We start from the raw sequence: 20,699 nt of genomic DNA, 5'->3' as shown, positions 1-20,699 counted from the left end.
ATTGGGGGGGGGGATCTTATTGAAACGTATAAAATTCTAAAGGGATTGGACAGGCTAGATGCAGGAAGATTGTTTCCAATGTTGGGGAAGTCCAGAACACGAGGGGTCACAGTTTAAGGATAACGGGGAAGCCTTTTAGGACCGAGATGAGGAAAAACTTCTTCACACAGAGTGGTGAATCTGTGGAATTCTCTGCCACAGGAAACAGTTGAGGTCGGTTCATTGGCTATATTTCAGTGGAGGTTAGATATAACCCCTGTGGCTAAAGGGATCGGGGGTATGGAGAGAAAGCAGGTACAGGGTTCTGAGTTGGATGATCAGCCATGATCATACTGAATGGCGGTGCAGGCTCGAAGGGCCGAATGGCACCTATTTTCTATGTTTCTGTGTATTCTGCTGCTATTGTAGAAAACTAAATTTCATGATACTTAGATCCTAATTTTTCGTTTGGTGGCAATCATGGATGGTTGAATGACAATTAAACGAACTAATGACAATAAACTCAAAGTCGCATTTGAAACTTCAATCTTTCTGCCGGCTCTTCTCCCACTACAGCTGCGCAGTGCGGACAGCGGCCGTTCACTCTGCCAATGCGGTTGCGCTATGGGGGGGGGGGGGGGGGGGGGAAATGCACCGGATTTGCTTGCGCAATGCCGACGTCATTTGGTACACAGCCGGCACCCCAGCCAGTCCTCCTCGTTACAAGGCGGCTGCGCGGTGTAGGCGGGGAACGCTGCCCGCCTCCTGCCCCGTCCGTACAGTAGGACTGCGATTTAGTAGCGGATTCCCGGCAGGAAAGAAGGGAGAAACGACGAGGTGGGGTCGGGACGTGAGTGTGTTTACCTGTCGTTAGTCGGGGGGCCCCGTCAGGGATGTCCGAATCGCCGACTACGGTCCCGGCCCGGCCGCTCTATCACGAGCGCCAGCGGCTCGAGCTGTGCGCTGCGCATGCGCTCAACAACCTGCTTCAACGGCGCGCCTTCGGCAAGGATGAGCTGGACCGTCTGTGCCACAGGTAACCTGGCAACCTGCCGCGAAAGAGATGGCGGTTGGTGCGGTAGGGTCGTGTGGGGAGGGACCAATGAGAAAACGGGAAGTAGGAGGAAAGTAGATAGAAAGACCAATAGAAAAAGGGGACAGGGAGAGGGGCCAATGGAAGGAGCGAACCAAAGGGAGGCGGGAGGAAGGAGGGGAAAGGGGGAAAAGGACGGCCAATAGGAGGGGGGAATAGGGTTAGAGGGGGCCAATGGGAGGTGGAAGAGAAGGCTAATACGGGGGGGGGGGAGAAAGGGGGAGCCAATGGGAGTGTGAAAGGGTAAGAGCGAGCGATCTGGAGGGTGGATGAGGGGTTAAGGGAGGGCAGTTTGGGCTAATGGGAGTAAAAACTTCCAAAAGTATATGACCCTGTCGCTGAATAAATTCCTCCACATCTCAGTTTTAAAGGGATGGCCCATTATTGTGAGGTTGTGCCCTTGGATCTGAGACATTCCTCCTGATGGAAACATCCTCTCCATGTCCGCTGATCCAGACATGTCAATATAATAATAAATGATACTTTATTGATCCCAAGTGGAAAAATATTCGTTACAGCTGCAACATTTAAAACACACTTGGCAATAACAATAAATTATAAGTCTAATAATAAAGTACAGAATAATAATATACACAAAATATATATATTAGGTAGGATTGAGTGATATCTCCCTCCTCACCCTCCATTGAGTACAGGGTCAGGCCCGGAGGCATCAAACGCTCCTTGTATGTTAAGCCTTTCATTCCGGGATCATTCTTGAGAACCTCTTCTGGACCCTCTTCCATAGCTAAGACGCCCAAAATTACTCACAATATTCCAATGTGGTCTGACTAATGCCTTACAAAATCTCAGTACCTGTAGTACCTCTTGCTTCTAAATTCTGGTCCTTGAACTGGATCCCTGTGGATCTCCACTAATTACAGACCTCCAGCTTGAACAAATCCCTTCAACCACAACCCTCTGTCGTCTATGTGCAAGCAACTTCTGAATCCAAACAACCAATTTGATGTAGATCCTGTGCATCTTAATCTTATGGATTAGCCTCCCATGAGGGACTTTGTCAAATGCTCTACAAAGATCCATGTAGACGACATCCGTTACCGTACCTTCATAAATCTGTCTCATCCCCTTGTCAAAAAGCTCAGTCAAATTGGTAAGGCATAGCCTGCCCACATAAAGCCAGGCTGGCAGTCCCAAATTAGACCAAGGGTTTCCAAATGCTTATATATCCTATTCCGAATAATTTTCCCTGGCAATTTTCCTGCAACTTTTGAATTTATTGTCATATGCACAAGTACATGTATGCACAGATGTAATGAAAAACTGAGTTGGCAGCATCTCAGGGTCATCATGGAAACCAGCTTCCCCTCTGTCCACTCTGTCTATATTTCTTGGTAAAATGGCCCACATCCCTAAAGCCCTCATCCGCCCGGACATTCTCTCTTCTCTCCTCTTTCCATCAGGCAGATGATAGAAATGCACATATCACCAAGTTCAAGGACAGCTTTTATCCCGCTGTTATTGAACTATTAAATTGTTACCTACTTTGATAAAATGGACTCTTGACTTCACAATCTATCTCATCATAAACCTTCCACCTGATTGATTACTTGCAGTGTGCTTTCTCTGTTACACTTTATTCTGCATTCCGTTATTGTTTTACCATGTTCTATGCCAATTCCCTGAGTAATGATCTGATCTGTATGAACAGTATCCAAGATGAGCTTTAGTCTATATCTCAGTAGCTGATTCCAGTATTCTACAGATGAAGAGCATTCTTACTGGTTGCGTCATAGCCTGGTATGGAGGGGTCACTGCACAGGATCGGAAGAAGCTTCAGAGGGTTGTAAACTCAGCCAGCTCTGTCATGGGCACTAGCCTCCTCAGTATCCAGGACACCCTCAAAGAGGCGATTCCTCAAAAAAGGCAGCATTCATCATTAACAACTCCCTTTACCCTGGACATGCCCTCTTCTCACTGTCACCATCATGATGGAAGTACAGGAGTCTGAAGACACACACTTAACATTTCAGTAACAGCTTCTTCCCCTCCACCATCAGATTTCTGAATGGACAATGAACCCATGAACACAACCTCAGTATTATTTTCCCTCTCTTTTTTGCAGTACTTATTTTTTATATATACTTACTGTAATTTATAGTTTTTTATTATTGAACATTACAATGTAGATCCATGTAAACAAAAAAATTTCATGGCATACACCAAATTCTGAAAATTCAAAGTTCAAAGTAAAACTTACTATCAAAATCATCATAGGCAGCTCTGAGATTCTGATTCAATACTAATAATAAATTCTTCTTCTTTGGCTGTCCATCGATTTTGATGTTGACTGTGCTTAGAGTTTAGTCTTTGCAGGCACGTTTATGGGCCACAAGACCAGCATTGGATCAGCACTTCCAGAAACTCTACTTCAACACCCCTTGCACAGTAATAAGACAAACAGTGTTGTGTCCCCACCATACAGTCTCTCTGGGCTTCCAAATCTGATGCTAAGTGGTACATAGGAGTGTAACAGACTCAGCGGATAAGGAAGCTGCCCCGCAGTGACAACTAACTAGTTTAGTGATGCCATCTGTTAACCAGCACTCTGGTTCCTCCGCATGCCACCAAGGTGGCTGCACTGTGGACCCTTTTGGATTCATCTGCCACAGACATCATCAGACGCCCTGCTGCCGGCGTCCTTGTTAGGTGCAGCCCTTGCCTGAAGAGGCATAACCTACAAAGTAGCAAACGCATGCTTACCTCCTTGGTGCCTCACCGTGACGTAGGAGTGACACTGGCCGAACATCAGTGAAGTACAGCGGAGATTCATTCTCTGGCAGGTCTAACCTAGCCGTGAATGTGATGTTCCATCGGTATACCACTAGACTTGACCTAGATCGTGGCTAGCTAAGTCAAGGAGGTAAGAATGCCTTTACTAATAATAAATATAGCATTGCAGAAGCAACATTCACAAGAAAAGCATAAATTAAACATAATTTTTTACAAGAAAAAACAGAACAGTGGAGGTTGTTCACTATGGTCATACTGTTGCTAAATTGTAGGGGTAAGAGTTTTGCTGGTTGGTTCAAGAAGCTGATGGTTGAAGAGAAGTAGCTGTTCCTGAACCTGGTGTGGATCTTCAGGCTTCTGTACCTCATTCCTGAATGTAGCTGTGAGAAGATGGCATGGCCCCAGCAGTGGTGATCTTTGATGGTGGATGTGTCGGCTTTTGTCATCTTGAAGCAATGCCTCCTGTGGATATTACCGAAGACGGAAATTGATATGCTCATGGTGCATTTGGCTGAGTCCTCCAATCTCTGTAACTTATTGTGATCTTGTGCATTCGAATTCCCCTACCAGACTGTGATGCAACCAGTCAGGATACTTATTATTATTATACAGATTATTGTTAACCTCCTAAGAAAGTGGAAACACTGGCATGCCTTCCTTGAGATTGTATTCATGTGCTGGGTTTTACCTCCAAAGAATTTGAAGAGATTTGTCACAATCTGGTCTCTCCACCCTTACAGGCTGTCCCCGGACGCTATGCTCAACCCCCACCGCAGCATGCTGGGCACCGGCAACTATGACGTCAATGTGCTGATGGCAGCTCTCCTGTCCGAGGGGCTGGCAGCTGTCTGGTGGGACAAACGCAGGTAAACCTCCTCCCCTTGATGCCTACCTTCTTTGCCACACGTGTCAGTCCCCAAAAGAGCTGGGAGGGAGGATGCAGAGATAGGGTGGGGGAGAATGTGGGGTGTGGGTCACATACAATGATGAGGTGATGCGCTCGCAGATCAGAGGGAGTACTTGCAAAGATGAGGGACGCATGTGGAGATGAAGCCATGCAGACAGAGCTGATGGTGCATGTGGCATGTAAGCTGAGAGTGTGCATAGTACAACAGTACAGGTCAGGATGTTTTGCCAAACTAGTTAAGCTGGTAAGTAAATACCTAACTACAAACCCCATTTCCAGAAAAGTTGGGATATTTTCCAAAATACAATAAAAACAAAAATTTGTGATATGTTAATTCACGTGAACCTTTATTTAACTGACAAAAGTACAAAGAAAAGATTTTCAATAGTTTTACTGACCAACTTAATTGTATTTTGTAAATATACATAAATTTAGAATTTGATGGCTGCAACACAGTCAACAAAAGTTGGGACAGAGGCATGTTTACCATTGTGTTACATCACCTTTTAATAACACTTTTTAATCGTTTTGGAACTGAGGATACTAATTGTAGTAGATTTGCAATTGGAAATTTTGTCCATTCTTGCTTGATATAACACTTCAGCTGCTCAATAGTCCGTGGTCTCCGTTGTCTGATTCTCCTCTTCAATCTACATTTTCAATAGGAGATAGATCTGGACTGGCAGCAGAGCCAGTCTATAAAGCCACGCTGTTGTAGTCCGTGCAGAATGTGGTCTGGCATTGTCCTGCTGAAATAAGCATGGACATCCCGGGAAGAGACGTCACCTTGATGGCAACATATGTCTCTCTTGGATCCTAATATACGCCTCAGAGTCAATAGTACCTTCACATACATGCAACTCACCCATGCCGTGGGCATTGATGCACTCCCATACCATTACAGATGCTGGCTTTTGCACCTTTTGCTGATAACAGTCAGGATGGTCGTTTTCATCTTTGGCATGGAGAACTCAACGCCCGTTTTTTCCAAAAACTAGCTGAAATGTGGACTCATCTGACCACAGCACACGGTTCCACAGTCTTTCGGTCCATCTGAGATGAGCTGGGGCCCAGAGAACTGGCCGGCGCTTCTGCATAGAGTTGATGTATGGCTTCCTTGTGTAATACAGTTTCAGGTTGCATTTCTGGATGCAGCGACGGACTGTGTTAAGTGACAATGGTTCTCCGAAGTACTCCCAAGCCCAGGTGGCTATAATTGTCACAGTAGCATGACGGTTTCTTAGGCAGTGCCACCTGAGGGCTGGAAGATCAAGCGCATTCAACAGTGGTTTCCGACCTTGTCCTTTACGCACTGAGATGTCTCTGAATTCTCTGAATCTTTTTACAATATTATGTACTGTAGATGTTGAAAGACCTAAATTCTCTGCAATCTTGCGTTGAGAAATGTTCCTTTTGAACTGACTAACAATTCTCTCATGAATTTTGGCACAAAGGGGTGAGACACGACCCATCTTTGCTTGCAAAGACTGAGCCTTTGATGGACGCTACTTTTTTACCCAGTCATGATACCTCACCTGCAACCAATTAGCCTGCTTAATGTGGAGTCTTCCAAACCGGTGTTACTTGAATATTCTGTGCACTTTTCAATCTTATTTTAACTCTGTCCCAACTTTTGTTGAGTGTGTTGCAGCCATCAAATTCTAAATTTGTGTATATTTACGAAATACAATTAAGTTGGTCAGTAACACTATTGAAAATCTTTTCTTTGTACTTTTGTCAGTTAAATAAAGGTTCACGTGAATTAACATATCCCAGATTTTTGTTTTAATTGCATTTTGGAAAATATCCCAACTTTTCTGGAAATGGGGTTTGTAGACTAATCCCTTCTTCCTACATGATGTCCATCGCTTTCCATTCCCTGCTCATCCACGTGTCCATCTAACAGCCTCTTGAATCGTAACTGCTTCCACCAGTGCCCTTGGCATCGCATTCCCAGCACTCACCACTCTGTGTGTTTTTAATAAAATACTTTCCCAAAACATCTCCTTTGAACTTTTCTCCCTTCACCTTAAATGCAAGATACTGACTGTGTTAATGATACTGACTGTCTACTCTTATCCCACAATCCTACAAACTTTCATCTTTAGCTTCTGTTGTTCCAGTCGAAACAACTCAGAACCGTCTTCTTGTGAGGGTTGTGCCCGTTTTCCCTTGAAATAGGGTTCCCTGTCCGGCCCCTCCTAGGACACACAGATCCTGTTTCCCCCCCAACATTGAGGTTTCCTGTAAGTATCCCAACCCTCCTAATCATTGTGGTCCCATGTCCATCCTTTCCCAAGACAGATGTGCTCTGTCCCTACTAAAACTTCAAGGTTCTCCGTCCACCCCTTCCCAGAATAGACATATCCTGTTTTCCCCACTAAAATATTGAGGTTACACATCCATCTCGTTCTGGGACACATGAGGGTATTCTCCATACCTGTGGAATTTCAGCACCCTTTCTCCTCATGATGGATGAGGGTCTCTGTCCATCTCATCCTGGGATACCTGGGACCATATCTCCTAGGAAATGGGTGAGAGTTCCCTGTCTGTTCCTTCCTGGGGCACAGGAATCCTCTTCCCTCTGGAAAACCAGGAGGGGCCTTCTGCAATCCCTGAGGTCATGCGTACTCAGTTCCCCCAAATCATCAGAGGTTTGCTATTCCCCCACTTCCCAGGACAAATATACTCCATGCCCCCTCCCCCCAACAAATGTGTGATGTTTCACCCTAAAGCATCAGGGTTCCTTGTCTATTCCTACCCAGAGCAGAAGTTTCCTGTCTACCTCTTCCTGGAACACACATGTTGTTCTCCCCCTAAAATATCAAGGTTCCCTGTCCATCCTTTCCCAGGACACATGGACTCTGTCTTTTCTGGGGAAGCAGGTGAGGTTCTCTGTCCATCAGTTCCAAGGACCGAAGGTGCTTCATTTGCTTTGGCATGAGTCCTTCTCCAACCGATATTCTCTGTTCCCCCGAAACGGGCAAGGTTTCCTGCCCAGCCCTATGGGACATACAGACCTTGCTCACCTAAAACCGACAGGGTTCCCTTTTAACCTTACAAGACACATGGACCCTGTTCCCAGCCCCACCCCCCCCCCACAAAGCAACAGCCAAGCTTTCCTGTCCAACCCTATGGAACCATTGGAACCTGTTTCCCCTGTGAAGTTCCCTGTAGAAAGTTAAGGGACCCAGGGACCGTCTTTGCAACCATCCCCAGGACACACTAATCCTATTTCCCCCCACCAACTTTTCCTCCCAGGGGAGTGACTCTATCCAAACTTACAGACGCCTGAACAGTCATTCTTCGGCAAACCCCATGCCCATGGGACAGGGTGCAGGAAACGGCCGCAGATCCTCTTCCAACCCTGTGGGACACTTGACCCTTCTTTTTGCGAGACGGGCAAGTCTCCCTGTCCATTCTTTACCCCCCCCCCCCCCCCCCCCCGCCCTTCCTACCGTGATGACTCTTCCCACATCTCAGTGATGTGTTGGTCCTGATAAATCACAGCTGAAGTGGTCCTGGCACACACCGCTGTACTACCCTACCAGAACATAGGCACACTTGCCCCCTTCCCACACCACCAACCTTCCCCCCCCCCCCCCCACTTTGCCTCCCTGTCCATAGCAGGAGGTCCACCAGGATTCTGCCTAGACTAGAGGGCATTAGTCATAGTCTTAAAAAAGTGCAGCTCAGAAACAGGTCCTTTAGCATATCTAGTCCATGCCAAACCATTTAAACTGCCTACTCCCATCGATCTGCACCGGGACCACAGCCCTCCATATCCTTACCAGCTATGTACCTATCCAAACTTCTCTTAAATGTTGAAATTGAGCTTGCATGCACCGCCTTTGCTGGCAGCTCATTCCACACTCTGACGACCCTCTGAGTGAATAAGTTTCCCCTCAGGTTCTCCTTAAACTTTTTACCTTTCACCCTTAGTCCATAACCTCTTGTTGTCATCACACCCAACCTCAGTGGTAAAAGCCTGCTTAAATTTCCCCTATCTATGCCCCTCATAATTTTATACACCTGTATCAAATCTCCCTTCAGTCTTCTGTGTTTTAAGGAATAAAGTCCTAACCGATCCAATCTTTCCTTATAAGGAGAGGTTAAACAAATTTGTGTTGTTTTCTTTGGAGCAGAGGAAACTAAGGGGAGACCTGACAAGAGTTTTAATAAGATTATGAGAGGTGTAGATATTGTAGACAATGGTCCCAACATATCCATTCTCTCCTGAATAGTCCCAGCCTATCCACTCTCTTCTTGTAAATCAAGCCCTCCAGAGAAACACATACAGGAACGAGAGGAACTCAGCAGGTCAGGTAGCAGCTTTGGAAAAGAACAAACAGTTGATTTTTCTAGTGAGACTCTGAAATTGAAGGGTTAAGAGTCCAGACTAAGAAGGTGGGATGGGAAGAAACACAAGTTGGCAGGTGATAGGTAAGAGCAGGTGAGTGGATGAAGTGAGAAGCTGAGAGGTGATAGATGGAAAAGATAAAGGGCTGAAGAAGAAGGAATCTCATAGGAGAGGAGTGTGGCCCGTGGAAGAAAAGGATCAGGAGGGGCACCAGGGGAAGGTGATAGGCAAGTGAGAAGAGGAGAAAAGGCAAGAAGGGAGCCAGATTGGGAATGGAAGAAAAGAGAAGCAGGAAGTGGGAGGAATTACTAGAAATTAAAGAAATTGATGTTGAAGGCTACCTAGATGGAGTATGAGGTGTTTCTTCTCCAACCTGAGATGGCCTCATCATGGTAACAGAGGAAGCTATGGACCGACATGTCAAAATTGGAATGGGGATTGGAATTAAGACAGTTAGCCACTAGGAAATCCTGCATGTTGAGGATGGAGTGAAGGTACTTGACAGAGCGGTCCCCAATCTACGGTATGTCAGGTCTCACCGATGTAGAGAAGGCAGCACAGAGAGTACTGGATCTCAGTCTCGGGAACATCCTCATGAATCTGAAGGTCAGAAAGAGCTGCCATCCCAGGAGGTGCTTGATTGCACTGGTTAAGAGAAGTTTGGATAGGTATATGGATGTAGAGGTGTGGAAGGCTGTGGTCCCAGTGCAGGTGTATGGGAGTAGGTAGTTTAAATGGTTCAGCACTGATTAGATGGGCCAAAGGGCCTGTTTCTGTGCTGTACTTTTCTATGACTGTAAAATCTCTTTTGCACCCTTTCCAGCTTAATCTCATATTTCCTGCAGAACTGTACACAATATGCCTAATGTGGTCCCTACAGTTTTTCAAGATGCTGGTTAGGCCGCATCTGGATTACTGCATTCAGTTCTGGTCACCTCCATCACAGGGAGGAGGTGGAGACTTTGGTGAGGGTACGGCAAGGGTTCGTCAGGATGCTGTCTGGATTAGAGAGCATGTACCACCTGCTTTCCACTTCTTTCTTCTCCATAAGGAGAGGTCAGACACACAGGTTGTTTCCTCTGGAACAGCAGAGGCTAAGGGGAGATCTGATAGAGGTTCATAAAATTATGAGAGGCATTGACAGAGTAGATAACCAGTATCTTTTTCTCCAGGGTCAAAATGTTGAATACTAGAGGCCAAGTTTTTTTTACACAGAGGGTGGGAAGTACCTGAAAGGCCCTGTATTGATGGTAGAGGCAGCTACAAAAGCAGCATGCAACAGGGTCTTAGATAAGCATGTGATTGTACAGGGATTGGAAGAAGGCTAAGGGATTAGATAAATTTGACCTCGTGAGTGGTCGGGTGTATACATAATTAGGAGTAGCATAGATTGAACAGTCTGTTTTCCAGGGTTGGGGAATCAAGAACTAGAGGACACAGGCTTGGCATGAGAGGGGACAGATTTAATTTAAGAACTGAGAGAGAACTTGCTTTTTTACATAAAGGGTGGTGTCTATTTTAGACAAGCTGTCAGAGGAAGTAATTGAGGCTGGTATGGTAATGGCATTTAAGAGAAACTTGGACAAAAACAAGTGTAGGAAAGAGACAGAAGAATATGGGGCAAAGGAGACAAACTTAGAAGGACATATTCTAAGGAATTAATTTGGTTGAAGGGCCAGTTTTTGTTCTGAGTGACTCTGTCTCGATATGATGGGCAAAAGGACCTTGTTCTGTGCTGTCCTACAATGTGACCTGCCAACAGCTCCTGTTAGCCATCATGTGCCCTTCTCTGCATTTCCTGCTCCCCTGTACTAATCCTCTCTCTCCTTTCCCCCTCCCCGCTCTGCTCCCTCCCCTTCCCCATCTCTCCCCTTATCACCCCATCTCTCCATCCTAACCCTCTCACCCCTCTTGACCAAAAACCCCCCTCTCCCAAACACCTCTCAACCACCTCTCTCCCACCCACCACCTTCCCTCCCACCCACTGTACACCACCCCTCCCCCTCTCCTTCCTCCCCACCCCTCTCCTTACCCCACCACTCCCCCATCACTCCCCCCACTCTCCCCACTACTCTCTTCCCCCTACTCTCTCTACTCTCTCCCCCTCTCTTCACCCCCTCTTCTCCTCCTCTCCACCTCTTCTCCCCCTTCTTCACCCCTCCACTCCTGTCTCCCCCTCCCCTCCCATCTATTCTCGATCTTCCCTCTTTCTTCCTGCTCTCATAACTTTCCTCCACCACCCTATTTCCCCTCTCCTCTTTCTTTGTGTCCCCTCTCTCTCCCTGCTTCTATCCCTCCTTCCTTTCTCCTTCCCCCCCCACCCCAGGTCCCTGGGCAGTCTGGATCTCAGCCGGGTCTTGGGCTTCATCCTCAACATCCCGTCCAACGTGTCCCTGGGCCCAGTGACTCTGCCCATCCGCCGACAGCATTGGGTGGCTGTTCGGCCCATCCACGGCTCCTACTACAACCTCGACTCCAAGCTCAAAGCCCCCGCTGCCATCGGCTCTGAGGCTGAGCTCAGGTGAGTGGGGCAGTGGGGTTTGGGATGGGAAAGTTGGGGGAGAGAGGGTAGATGAGGGTGCGTATGGAGGTGGTGGCCTGTGTAGCCCACCCCCAGCCCCTTTTGTTTAAATGCCTCCCTCGTGCCCTCCCTATCTCCATAACTCCTCTTCCTGCTATTCAAATCCCTCACTTATCCCTTCCCTAGCTCTGTAATCCCTGCATTCTCTGTCCCTTCTGTTCAAACCCCCTTCCTTCTGTAACCCCTAGAGTCCCCACCCTCTTGCTGAAATCCCTCCCTCGCCCCCTTCCTCTCTGTAACCCCTTACATTCCCAGTCTCCCAGTTCAAAACCCTCCTTCGCTCCCTCCCTATCCCTGTAACGCCATCTTCCTATTCAAATCCTTCTCTCGCCCCTTCCCTAGGTCTGTAAACTCTACTCTCCCCATTGTCCTGTTCAAAACTCTCTGTAGCCTCCCATTTATCTCTGCAATCCCTACACTCTCCATTCTCCTGTTCAACCCTTCCCTAGCCCTCCCTATCGTTGTAACTTTTACACTCCCTATCCTCCTGTTCAAACTCCTCCCTCATCCACTCCCTATATCTGTTAACCCCTACACTCCCTAACCTCCTGTTCAAGCTCCTGCCTATCTCTGTAACCCCTACAATTCCCATCCTTCTGTTCAAACCCCTCCTTCACCTTCTGTCTATCTCCGTAGCCCCTACACTCCCCATTCTCTTGCTGAAATCCCTCCCTCACCCCCTTCCATTCCCAGTCTCCCAGTTCAAAACCCTCCTTTGCCCCATCCTCCTGTTCAAACCCTTGTCTCGCCCCTTTCCTATCTGTGTAAACTCTACATTCCCCAAACTCCTGTTCAAACCTCTCATCTATTTTTGTAACCCCTACTCTCTGTCCTGCTATTTAAATCCCTCCCTCATCTGTTTCCTATGTCTGTAACCGCCACATTCTTATGCCTTCTGTCAAATCCTTCCCTCGTCCCTCCCTATCTGTGTAATCCCTACACTCCCCATCGTCCTGTTCAAAGCTCTCCCTAGCCCTTCCATTTATCTCTGCAATCTCTACACTCTCCATTCTCCTGTTCAACCGTTCCCTAGCCCTCCCTATCTCTGTAACCTTTACACTCCCTATCCTCCTGTTCAAACCCCTCCCTCATCCCCTCCTTACCTGTTAACGCCTACACTCCCCATCCTCCTGTTCAAACCCCTCCCTCGTCTCCTCCCTATCTCTGTAACCCCTACACTTCCCATCCTCCTGTTCAAACCCCTCCTTAGCCTTCTCCCTATCTCTGTAGCCCCTACACTTCCTATCCTCCTGTTCAAACCCCTCTCTTGCCCTTCTCCCTGACTCTGTAACCCCTATATTCCCATTGTTCCTGTTCAGAACCTTCCCTGACCCTCTCCCTTCCCCTACCCACCACTACCCCTTTGCTTGTGGTTACGTGCTCTTTGTGTGGTTTAGCCTGAGGTTTCTGTGCATTTCTACAGTGTGAAGCTACCGTCTTGAGAACTGACACTGGCTTTTGGCTGTTTTGTGCTGACAGGAAGTTCCTGACAGATCAGCTTGCCCAGGACTCCTGTGAGGTACTGCTGGTGGTGGAGAGGGCAGTGGAGGAAGACGGCAGCTGGCTTTCCCCTGTCTGAAGACCTGGAAGGCCAGATAGGGCATTGGATGGAGAGAGGAGCCGGGGAGCGGAGAGTAGGAGGGGTGAGGGGGAGAGAGGAGGAGGAGGAGAGAGAGTGAAAGAGAGAAAGGGAGAGAGAAAGAAGGAATGGGGCGGGGTGGGGAGAGGGTGTGAGGGATGGATAGGGGGAGACAGGCAGGGGCTGAGTGGGTGTAGATAGAAGTTTGCTTGCCCAACTCAACATGGCAGTTTGGACATCAGATACAGAGAGAAGGGGGAAAAGGGAGGGGAAGTAGAGAGAGAGAGAGAGGTTGGAAGTGAGGGGAAGAGAGATGTAGCTGAATGTGTCGACAGAAACTTTATCTCACATCTCTGACTATCAAAAAGTTAAGACACCAGATGGAGAGAGCGGAGGAGAAGGGTGGCAAGAGGAGGGAAGGATAGAGAAGAGGATGGAAAGAGAAAACATTTGGGAAGGGAAAGCGAACAGGAGGGGTGGCATAGGGAAAAGATTTGAGAGAAGTATGGGAGAGATGGTGGGAGTGTTGTGTGTGAAGAGAGAGGGAGATGGAGAGGGAAAAGGAGGAGGTGGGAAGAGACCATCCTTTGTTCAGTCTGCACTTTAACCTTCCTCTCAGTTGTAGGAAAGCATGTGCCTTACCAGATCTGCTGGGTAGTTCACAGTGTAAGCCAGCATCTGCAAGATCCTGGCTGTCGGCATGAACCCTGCTAAATTAGGGGGTGCTGAAGGAAACCAATTCCTCCCTCCCTCCTTCGTCCAGCCCCCTCAGAACAAGAAGAGTGTGGGATCCTCTCCCCCCACCCCCGCACCTCCTTGCAGTACTGGTGATAATAAGATGGTGCGGGGGGGGGGGGGGGGGAGAATGTCACTCTGAACTTGCATGGAATGTAAATATGCAACTCCATCATTCGATTTACTTGGAATATGTTGATTGCTTTACACATGCATACACACACATTCAATATATATGTATATATATATATATATATATATATATATATATATATATATTATCTCTCTCTCCCCTCCCCTCACCCTCCCCCCCCTCTCTCCCCTCCCCCTCCCCCCTGTCACTCACTGACTCACACGTGCGCACACACACACATGTTTTGCTCTCTGACACAAACTTTCACACACACACAATCTCTGTCTCTCCCTTTTGTATACATAAATGCACACAAGGAGGCACTCGTTTGCTCACTGAATATGAGTATGCAATCTCCCACCCCAGCCACCCGCTCCCTTGTCCATCCTCATTGCAGCACTGAATAAATCTGGCTAATTCTTTAAATTAAATTTTGTATCTGCTGTAATCTGGTGGCCGATAAACTGACTTTCTTAAGCACCAGGCCATACTACAACTGTATATACTTTGAATATGCAAATTCTCAGGGGCTGTGCATAGAACTTGTACATATTTCTCCACGCTAAAGTGTCGTGGTTGTGAGATTAATGTTCCAAATATGCAGTTTCTGCCTGCTTGTATTTTTTTGAAAATGCAGATTTTCCTGTCTTCTATCTGATTTGAAATAAAAAGCTTTCTTGTGTGCGAGTCCAGTGGGAATTATTGGAGTTTGTATTCCTAAGTTAGGTTCAAAACGATAAAATATACCTATGTTGTAAAAGTCAATCTCCAAGAGGACCATAACCCTGATAGGGTTTGGAGGGTTGTGTGCCTCAGTGACCCAGAAAACTATGTTGACTGGAGTCAGAGCCTTGTGCTTTGACTCTTGATAGGGTCACCCATGCCAAACAGGTTGAAGGGTAGATGCCAGATTAAGAGTGGTCCACCGGTCCTCCAAGTTTGGGGCTCCAGCTCAGGGTTAATGTCTCTGACTGATAAAAAAAAGTTATGGAAACAGCAATGAAGAATCCTTCTATGTGTGACTGCATGGACAGACAGAGATGAAAGACCTTCATTGCTGCCCTAAACGTCAGTGGCTAACAGGCAGTAAAAAAACCCAGTCCAAAGTAATGGAAAAGTGGTCTTAGTGTTGCTTCTGAGGTCGTGATTAGTGTTGTGCTGATTGATTCAAGAACTGAATGGTTAAAGGGAAGAGACTGTTCCTGAATCTGTTGGTGTGAACCTTCAGGTTTCTGTACCTCCTGCCCGATAGGAGCTGTGAGAAGATGGCACAGCCCAGATAGTGGTTGTTCTTTCATGATGCATCTTGCTTACCTGTGTCCAACTTTCATTGCTATTCAACCATGCATAAATACCCAAAAGTTTGATTGAGGGATGACTGTGCAAGTGCGTGGATGTCAGCGAGTTAGACCGGTGCGAAGTTTAAAAGGAGGCAGCTTTGCAGAGCTGCTGACAGACAAAATAGCAGGGCTTTGGTGATAACTGGTCGAAGCTGGGTATGTTATCTGTGGAGAATAGAATCGGAAATTATGTCTGTGAGGCCAGTGTTCTGAACTGGGTGTCAGAAGTGGGAAGTCCGGGAGATGCCCAGCCTCCCGGAAGGCCACATCTGGGCCAGGTGCATTGAGTTGCAGCTCCTTAGGGACTGGTTAGGGAACTGGAGCTGCACCTCAATGACCTTTGTCTGGTCAGGGAAAGTGAGGCGGAGATAGAGAGGAGCTATTGGTAAGTAGTCACACTGGGGCCTGGGAGACAGATAAGTGGGTAACAGGAGAGAGAAGGACAAGAAGCAGATACTAGAGAGTACCCCATGGCTGTCCCCCTTAATAATAAGTACTCTGTTTGAGTACTGCTGGGGTGGGAGGGAATGGCCTTTCTGGGGTAAGCAACAGTGGCCAGGCCTCTGCCACAGAGTTTGGCCCTGTGACTCAGAAGGTTAGGGAAAAGAAGAAGGCAGCAGTCATAGGGGACTCTATAATTAGGAGTCAGACAGGAGATTCTGTGGACACAGTAAAGAAACACAGATGGTAGTTTGCATCCCAGTTGCCAGGGTCTGGGATGTTTCTGATCGCATCCATGATATCCTGAAGTGGGCAGGTGAACAGCCAGAGGTCCTGGTACATTTTGGTATCAATGAAATATGCAGGGAAAGAGAGAAGGTCCTGAAAACAGACTACAGGGAGTTAGGAAGGAAGTTGAGAAGCAGGACCTCAGAGGTAGTAATCTCGGGATTATTGCCTGTGCCACGCGACATTGAGTATAGGTATCGAGTGAGCTGAAGGATATATGTGTAGCTGAGGGTTTGGAGAAGATGGCAAGATCATTGGGACCTCCTTTGGGGTAGGCGTGACCTGTACAAAAAAGAAAGTGTTGTCCTTGAATCCGAGGGGAACTAATATCCTAGCAGGGAGGTTTCCTAAGGCTCTTCAGGAGGGTTTAAACTAGAATTGCTGGGTGCTGGGAACTGCACTGAAGAGATGGAGGCAGGGGCTGTTGGCTCACAAATAGAGAAAGCTTGGAGACAATGCGAGAGGGAGGATAGGCAGGTGATAGAGAAGAGATGCACTCAGACCAATGGTTCGAGATGTGTCGATTTTAATGCAAGAAGCATCATGAACAAAGCGGATGAGCTTAGAGTGTGGGTCTGTACTTGGAGCTATGATGTTGTGGCCATTACAGAGACTTGGATGGTTCAGAGCAGGAATGGTTTCAGAAAGGGATACAGAGGGGGGAAAAGGGGAGGAGGGGTGGCATTACTGGTCAGGGATACTATTACAGCTGCAGAAAGGGTGGGTAATGTAGCAGGATCCTCTTTTGAGTCGGTATGGGTGGAAGTCAGGAACAGGAAGGGAGCAGTTACTCTACTGAGAGTATTCTATAGGCCCCCTGGTAGCAACAGAGATACCGAGGAGCAGATTGGGAGGCAGATTTTGGAAAGGTGCAAAATTTACAGGGTTGTTATCATGGGTGACTTTAACTTCCCTAATATTGATTGGCACTTGATTAGTTCTAGGGGTTTAGATGGGGCAGAGTTTGTTAAGTGTGTCCAGGATGGATTCCTGTCACAGTATGTTGACAGGTCGACTAGAGGGAATGCCATACTAGATTTAGTATTAGGTAACGAACCGGGTCAGGTCACAGATCTCTCAGTGGGTGAGCATCTGAGGGACAGTGACCACTGCTCCCTGACCTTTAGCATTATCATGGAAAAGGATAGAGTCAGAGAGGACAGGAAAATTTTTAATTGGGGAAGGGCAAATTATGAGGCTATAAGGCTAGAACTTGCGGGTGTGAATTGGGATGATGGTTTACAGGGAAATGTACTATGGACATGTGGTTGATGTTTAGGGATATCTTGCAGGATGTTAGGGATAAATTTGTCCCGGTGAGGAAGATAAAGAATGGTAGGGTGAGGGAACCATGGGTGATAAGTGAAGTGGAAAATCTAGTCAGGTGGAAGAAGGCAGCATACACGAGGTTTAGAAAGCAAGGATCAGATGGGTCTATTGAGGAATATAGGGTAGCAAGAAAGGAGCTTAAGAAGGGACTGAGAAGAGCAAGAAGGGGTCATGAGAAGGCCTTGGCGAGTAGGGTAAAGGAAAACACCAAGGCATTCTTCAATTATGTGAAGAACAAAAGTATGACAGGATTGAAGGTAGGACCGATTAGAGATAAAAGTGGGAAGATGTGCGTGCCTGGAGGCTGTGGAAGTGAGTGAGGTCCTCAATGAATACTTCTCTTCGGTATTCACCACTGAGAGGGAACTTGATGATGGTGAGAACAATATGAGTGAGGTTGATGTTCTGGAGCATGTTAATTTTAAGGGAGAGGAGGTGTTGGAGTTGTTAAAATACATTAGGACAGATAAGTCCCTGGGGCCTGACGGAATATTCCCCAGGCTACTCCATGAGGCAAGGGAAGAGATTGCTGAGCCTCTGGCTAGGATCTTTATGTCCTTGTCCACAGGAATGGTACCGGAAGATTGGAGGGAGGTGAATTTGTCCCCTTGTTCAAAAAAGGTACTAGGGATAGTCCAGGTAATTATAGACCAGTGAGCCTTACGTCTGTGGTGGGAAAGCTGTTGGAAAAGATTCTTAGAGATGTGATCTATGGGTATTTAGAGAATCATGATCTGATCAGGGTCAGTCAGCATGGCTTTGTGAAGGGCAAATCGTGCCTAACAAGCCTGATAGAGTTCTTTGAGGAGGTGACCAGGCATATAGATGAGGGTAGTGCAGTGGATGAGATCTACATGGATTTTAGTAAGGCATTTGACAAGGTTCCACATGGTAGGTTTATCCAGAAAGTCAGAAGGCATGAAATCCAGGGAAGTTTGGCCAGGTGGATTCAGAATTGGCATGCCTGCAGAAGGCAGAGGGTCGTGGTGGAGGGAGTACATTCAGATTGGAGGGTTGTGACTAGTGGTGTCCCACAAGGATCTGTTCTGACACTTCTACATTTTGTGATTTTTATTAACGACCTGGATGTGGGTGTAGAAGGGTGGGTTGTCAAGTTTGCAGACAACACAAAGGTTGGTGGTGTTGTAGATAGCGTAGAGGATTGTTGAAGATTGCAGAGAGACATTGATAGGATGCAGAAGTGGGCTGAGAAGTGGCAGATGGAGTTCAACCTGGAGAAGTGTGAGGTGGTACACTTTGGAAGGACAAAATCCAAGGCAGAGTACAAAGTAAATGGCAGGATACTTGGTAGTGTGGAGGAGCAGAGGGATCTGGGGTACATGTCCACAGGTACCTGAAAGTTGCTTCACAGGTAGATAGGATAGTTAAGAAAGCTTATGGGGTGTTAGCTTTCATAAGTCGAGGGATAGAGTTTAAGAGTCGCGATGTAATGATGCAGCTGGTTAAAACTCTAGTTAGGCCACACTTGGAGTACTGTGTCCAGTTCTGGTCGCCTCACTATAGGAAGGATGTGGAAGCATTGGAAAGGGTACAGAGGAGATTTACCAGGATGATTTAGAGAGTATGGATTATGATCAGAGATTAAGGGAGCTAGGGCTTTACTCTTTGGAGAGAAGGAGGATGAGAGGAGACATGATAGAGGTGTACAAGATATGAAGAGGAATAGACAGAGTGGACAGCCAGCGCCTCTTCCCCAGGGCACCACTGCTCACTACAAGAGGACATGGCTTTAAGGTAAGGGGAAAGAAGTTCAAGGGGGATATTAGAGGAGGGTTTTGTACTCAGAGAGTGGTTGGTGCGTGGAATGCACTGCCTGAGTCAGTGGTGGAGGCAGATACACTAGTGAAGTTTCAGAGACTACTAGACAGGTATATGGAGGAATTTAAGGTGGGGGTGTTATATGGGAGCTAGGGTTTGAGGGTCAGCATAACATTGTGGGCCAAAGGGCCTGTAATGTGCTGTACTATTCTATGTTCTAAAGGACAGGGTGAGTGGCAAAAGAGGTGGGGGCGTGACACTGTTGATCACAGCTGCAGAAAAGGAGGAAGTTATGGAGTCACTGTGGGTGGAAGTTAGAAACAGGAAGGAGTCAATAGCTCTACTGGGTATTTTTTTATAGACCACCCAATTGTAACAGAGACATAGAGGAGCAGATAGGGAGACAGATTCCGGAAAGGTGTAATAATAGGGTTGCTGTTGTGGGAGATTTTAATTTCCCAATGGGGTGGAGTTTGTTAGGTGTGTTCAGGAAGGTTTCCTGACACAATATATGGATAAGCCTACATGAGGAGAGGCTGTACTTGATCTGGCATTGCGAAATGAACCTGGTCAAGTGTCAGGTCTCTCAGTGGGAGAGCATTTTGGAGATAGTGATCACAATTCTACCTCCTTTACCATAGCATTGGAGACCGATAGGAACAGACAAGTTAGGAAAGCATTTAATTGGAGTAAGAGGAAATATGAAGCTATCAGGCAGGAACTTGGAAGCATAAATTGGGAACAGATGTTCTCAGGTATGGCAGAAATGTGGCAAATATTCAGGGGATATTTGTGTGGTGTTCTGTAGAGATACGTTCCAATGAGAGGGAAAGAATGGTAAGATACAGGAACCATGGTGTGCAAAGGCTGTTGAAAGTCTAGTCAAGAAGAAAATAAAAGCTTAGAAAAGGTTCAAAAAATGATAGAAATCTAGAAGATTATAAAGCCAGTAGGAAGGACCTTAACAGTGAAATTAGGAGAGCCAGATGGATCCGTGAGAAAGCTTTGGCAAGCAGGATTAAGGAAAACCCCAAGGTATTCTACAAGTATCTGAAGAGCAAGAGGATAAGACATGAGAGAATAGGACTAATCAAGTGTGACAGTGGAAAAGTGTGTATGGAACTGGAGGAGATAACAGAGATACTTAATCAATAGTTTGCTTCAGCTTTCACTACCGGAAAGGATCTTGGCGATTGTAGGGATGACTTACAGCAGCTTGAAAAGCTTAAGCATATAGACATTAAGAAAGAGGATGTGCTGGAGCTTTTGGAAAGCATCAAGTTGGATACGTCTCCGGGACTGGATAACCTGTACCCCAGGCTACTGTGGGAGGTGAGGGAGGAGATTACTGAGCCTCTGGCATTGATCTTTGCATCATCTATGGGGACAGGAGAGGTTCTG

At 46.9% G+C, this 20,699-nt stretch overlaps 2 protein-coding genes across 2 annotated transcripts in view; one reads left to right on the top strand and one right to left on the bottom strand.

Moving 5' to 3' along the window:
- Positions 1–978, bottom strand: part of LOC132380547 (transmembrane protein 143-like) — a 72,561-nt gene extending 71,583 nt beyond the window's left edge. Inside the window, exon 1 of the transcript XR_009507810.1 lies at positions 844–978. The gene's annotated coding sequence lies outside the window, so the exon portion shown is untranslated. The remainder of the gene's footprint in view (positions 1–843) is intronic.
- josd2 (Josephin domain containing 2) lies at positions 673–14,237 on the top strand. The gene is made up of 4 exons (XM_059949448.1): positions 673–1,015; positions 4,567–4,692; positions 11,420–11,614; positions 13,154–14,237. The coding sequence occupies exons 1-4, from the start codon at positions 873–875 to the stop codon at positions 13,251–13,253; spliced, it is 564 nt and encodes a 187-aa protein (XP_059805431.1). The 5' UTR covers positions 673–872; the 3' UTR covers positions 13,254–14,237.
- Positions 14,238–20,699: the final 6,462 nt, after the last annotated feature.

This window comes from Hypanus sabinus, chromosome 24 (genome assembly GCF_030144855.1).
Source record: "Hypanus sabinus isolate sHypSab1 chromosome 24, sHypSab1.hap1, whole genome shotgun sequence".
In the NCBI taxonomy this organism is placed as follows: Eukaryota; Metazoa; Chordata; class Chondrichthyes; order Myliobatiformes; family Dasyatidae; genus Hypanus; species Hypanus sabinus.
The sequence above is the reverse complement of the archived record's forward strand: the minus strand, read 5'-3'. Positions and strand labels throughout refer to the sequence as shown.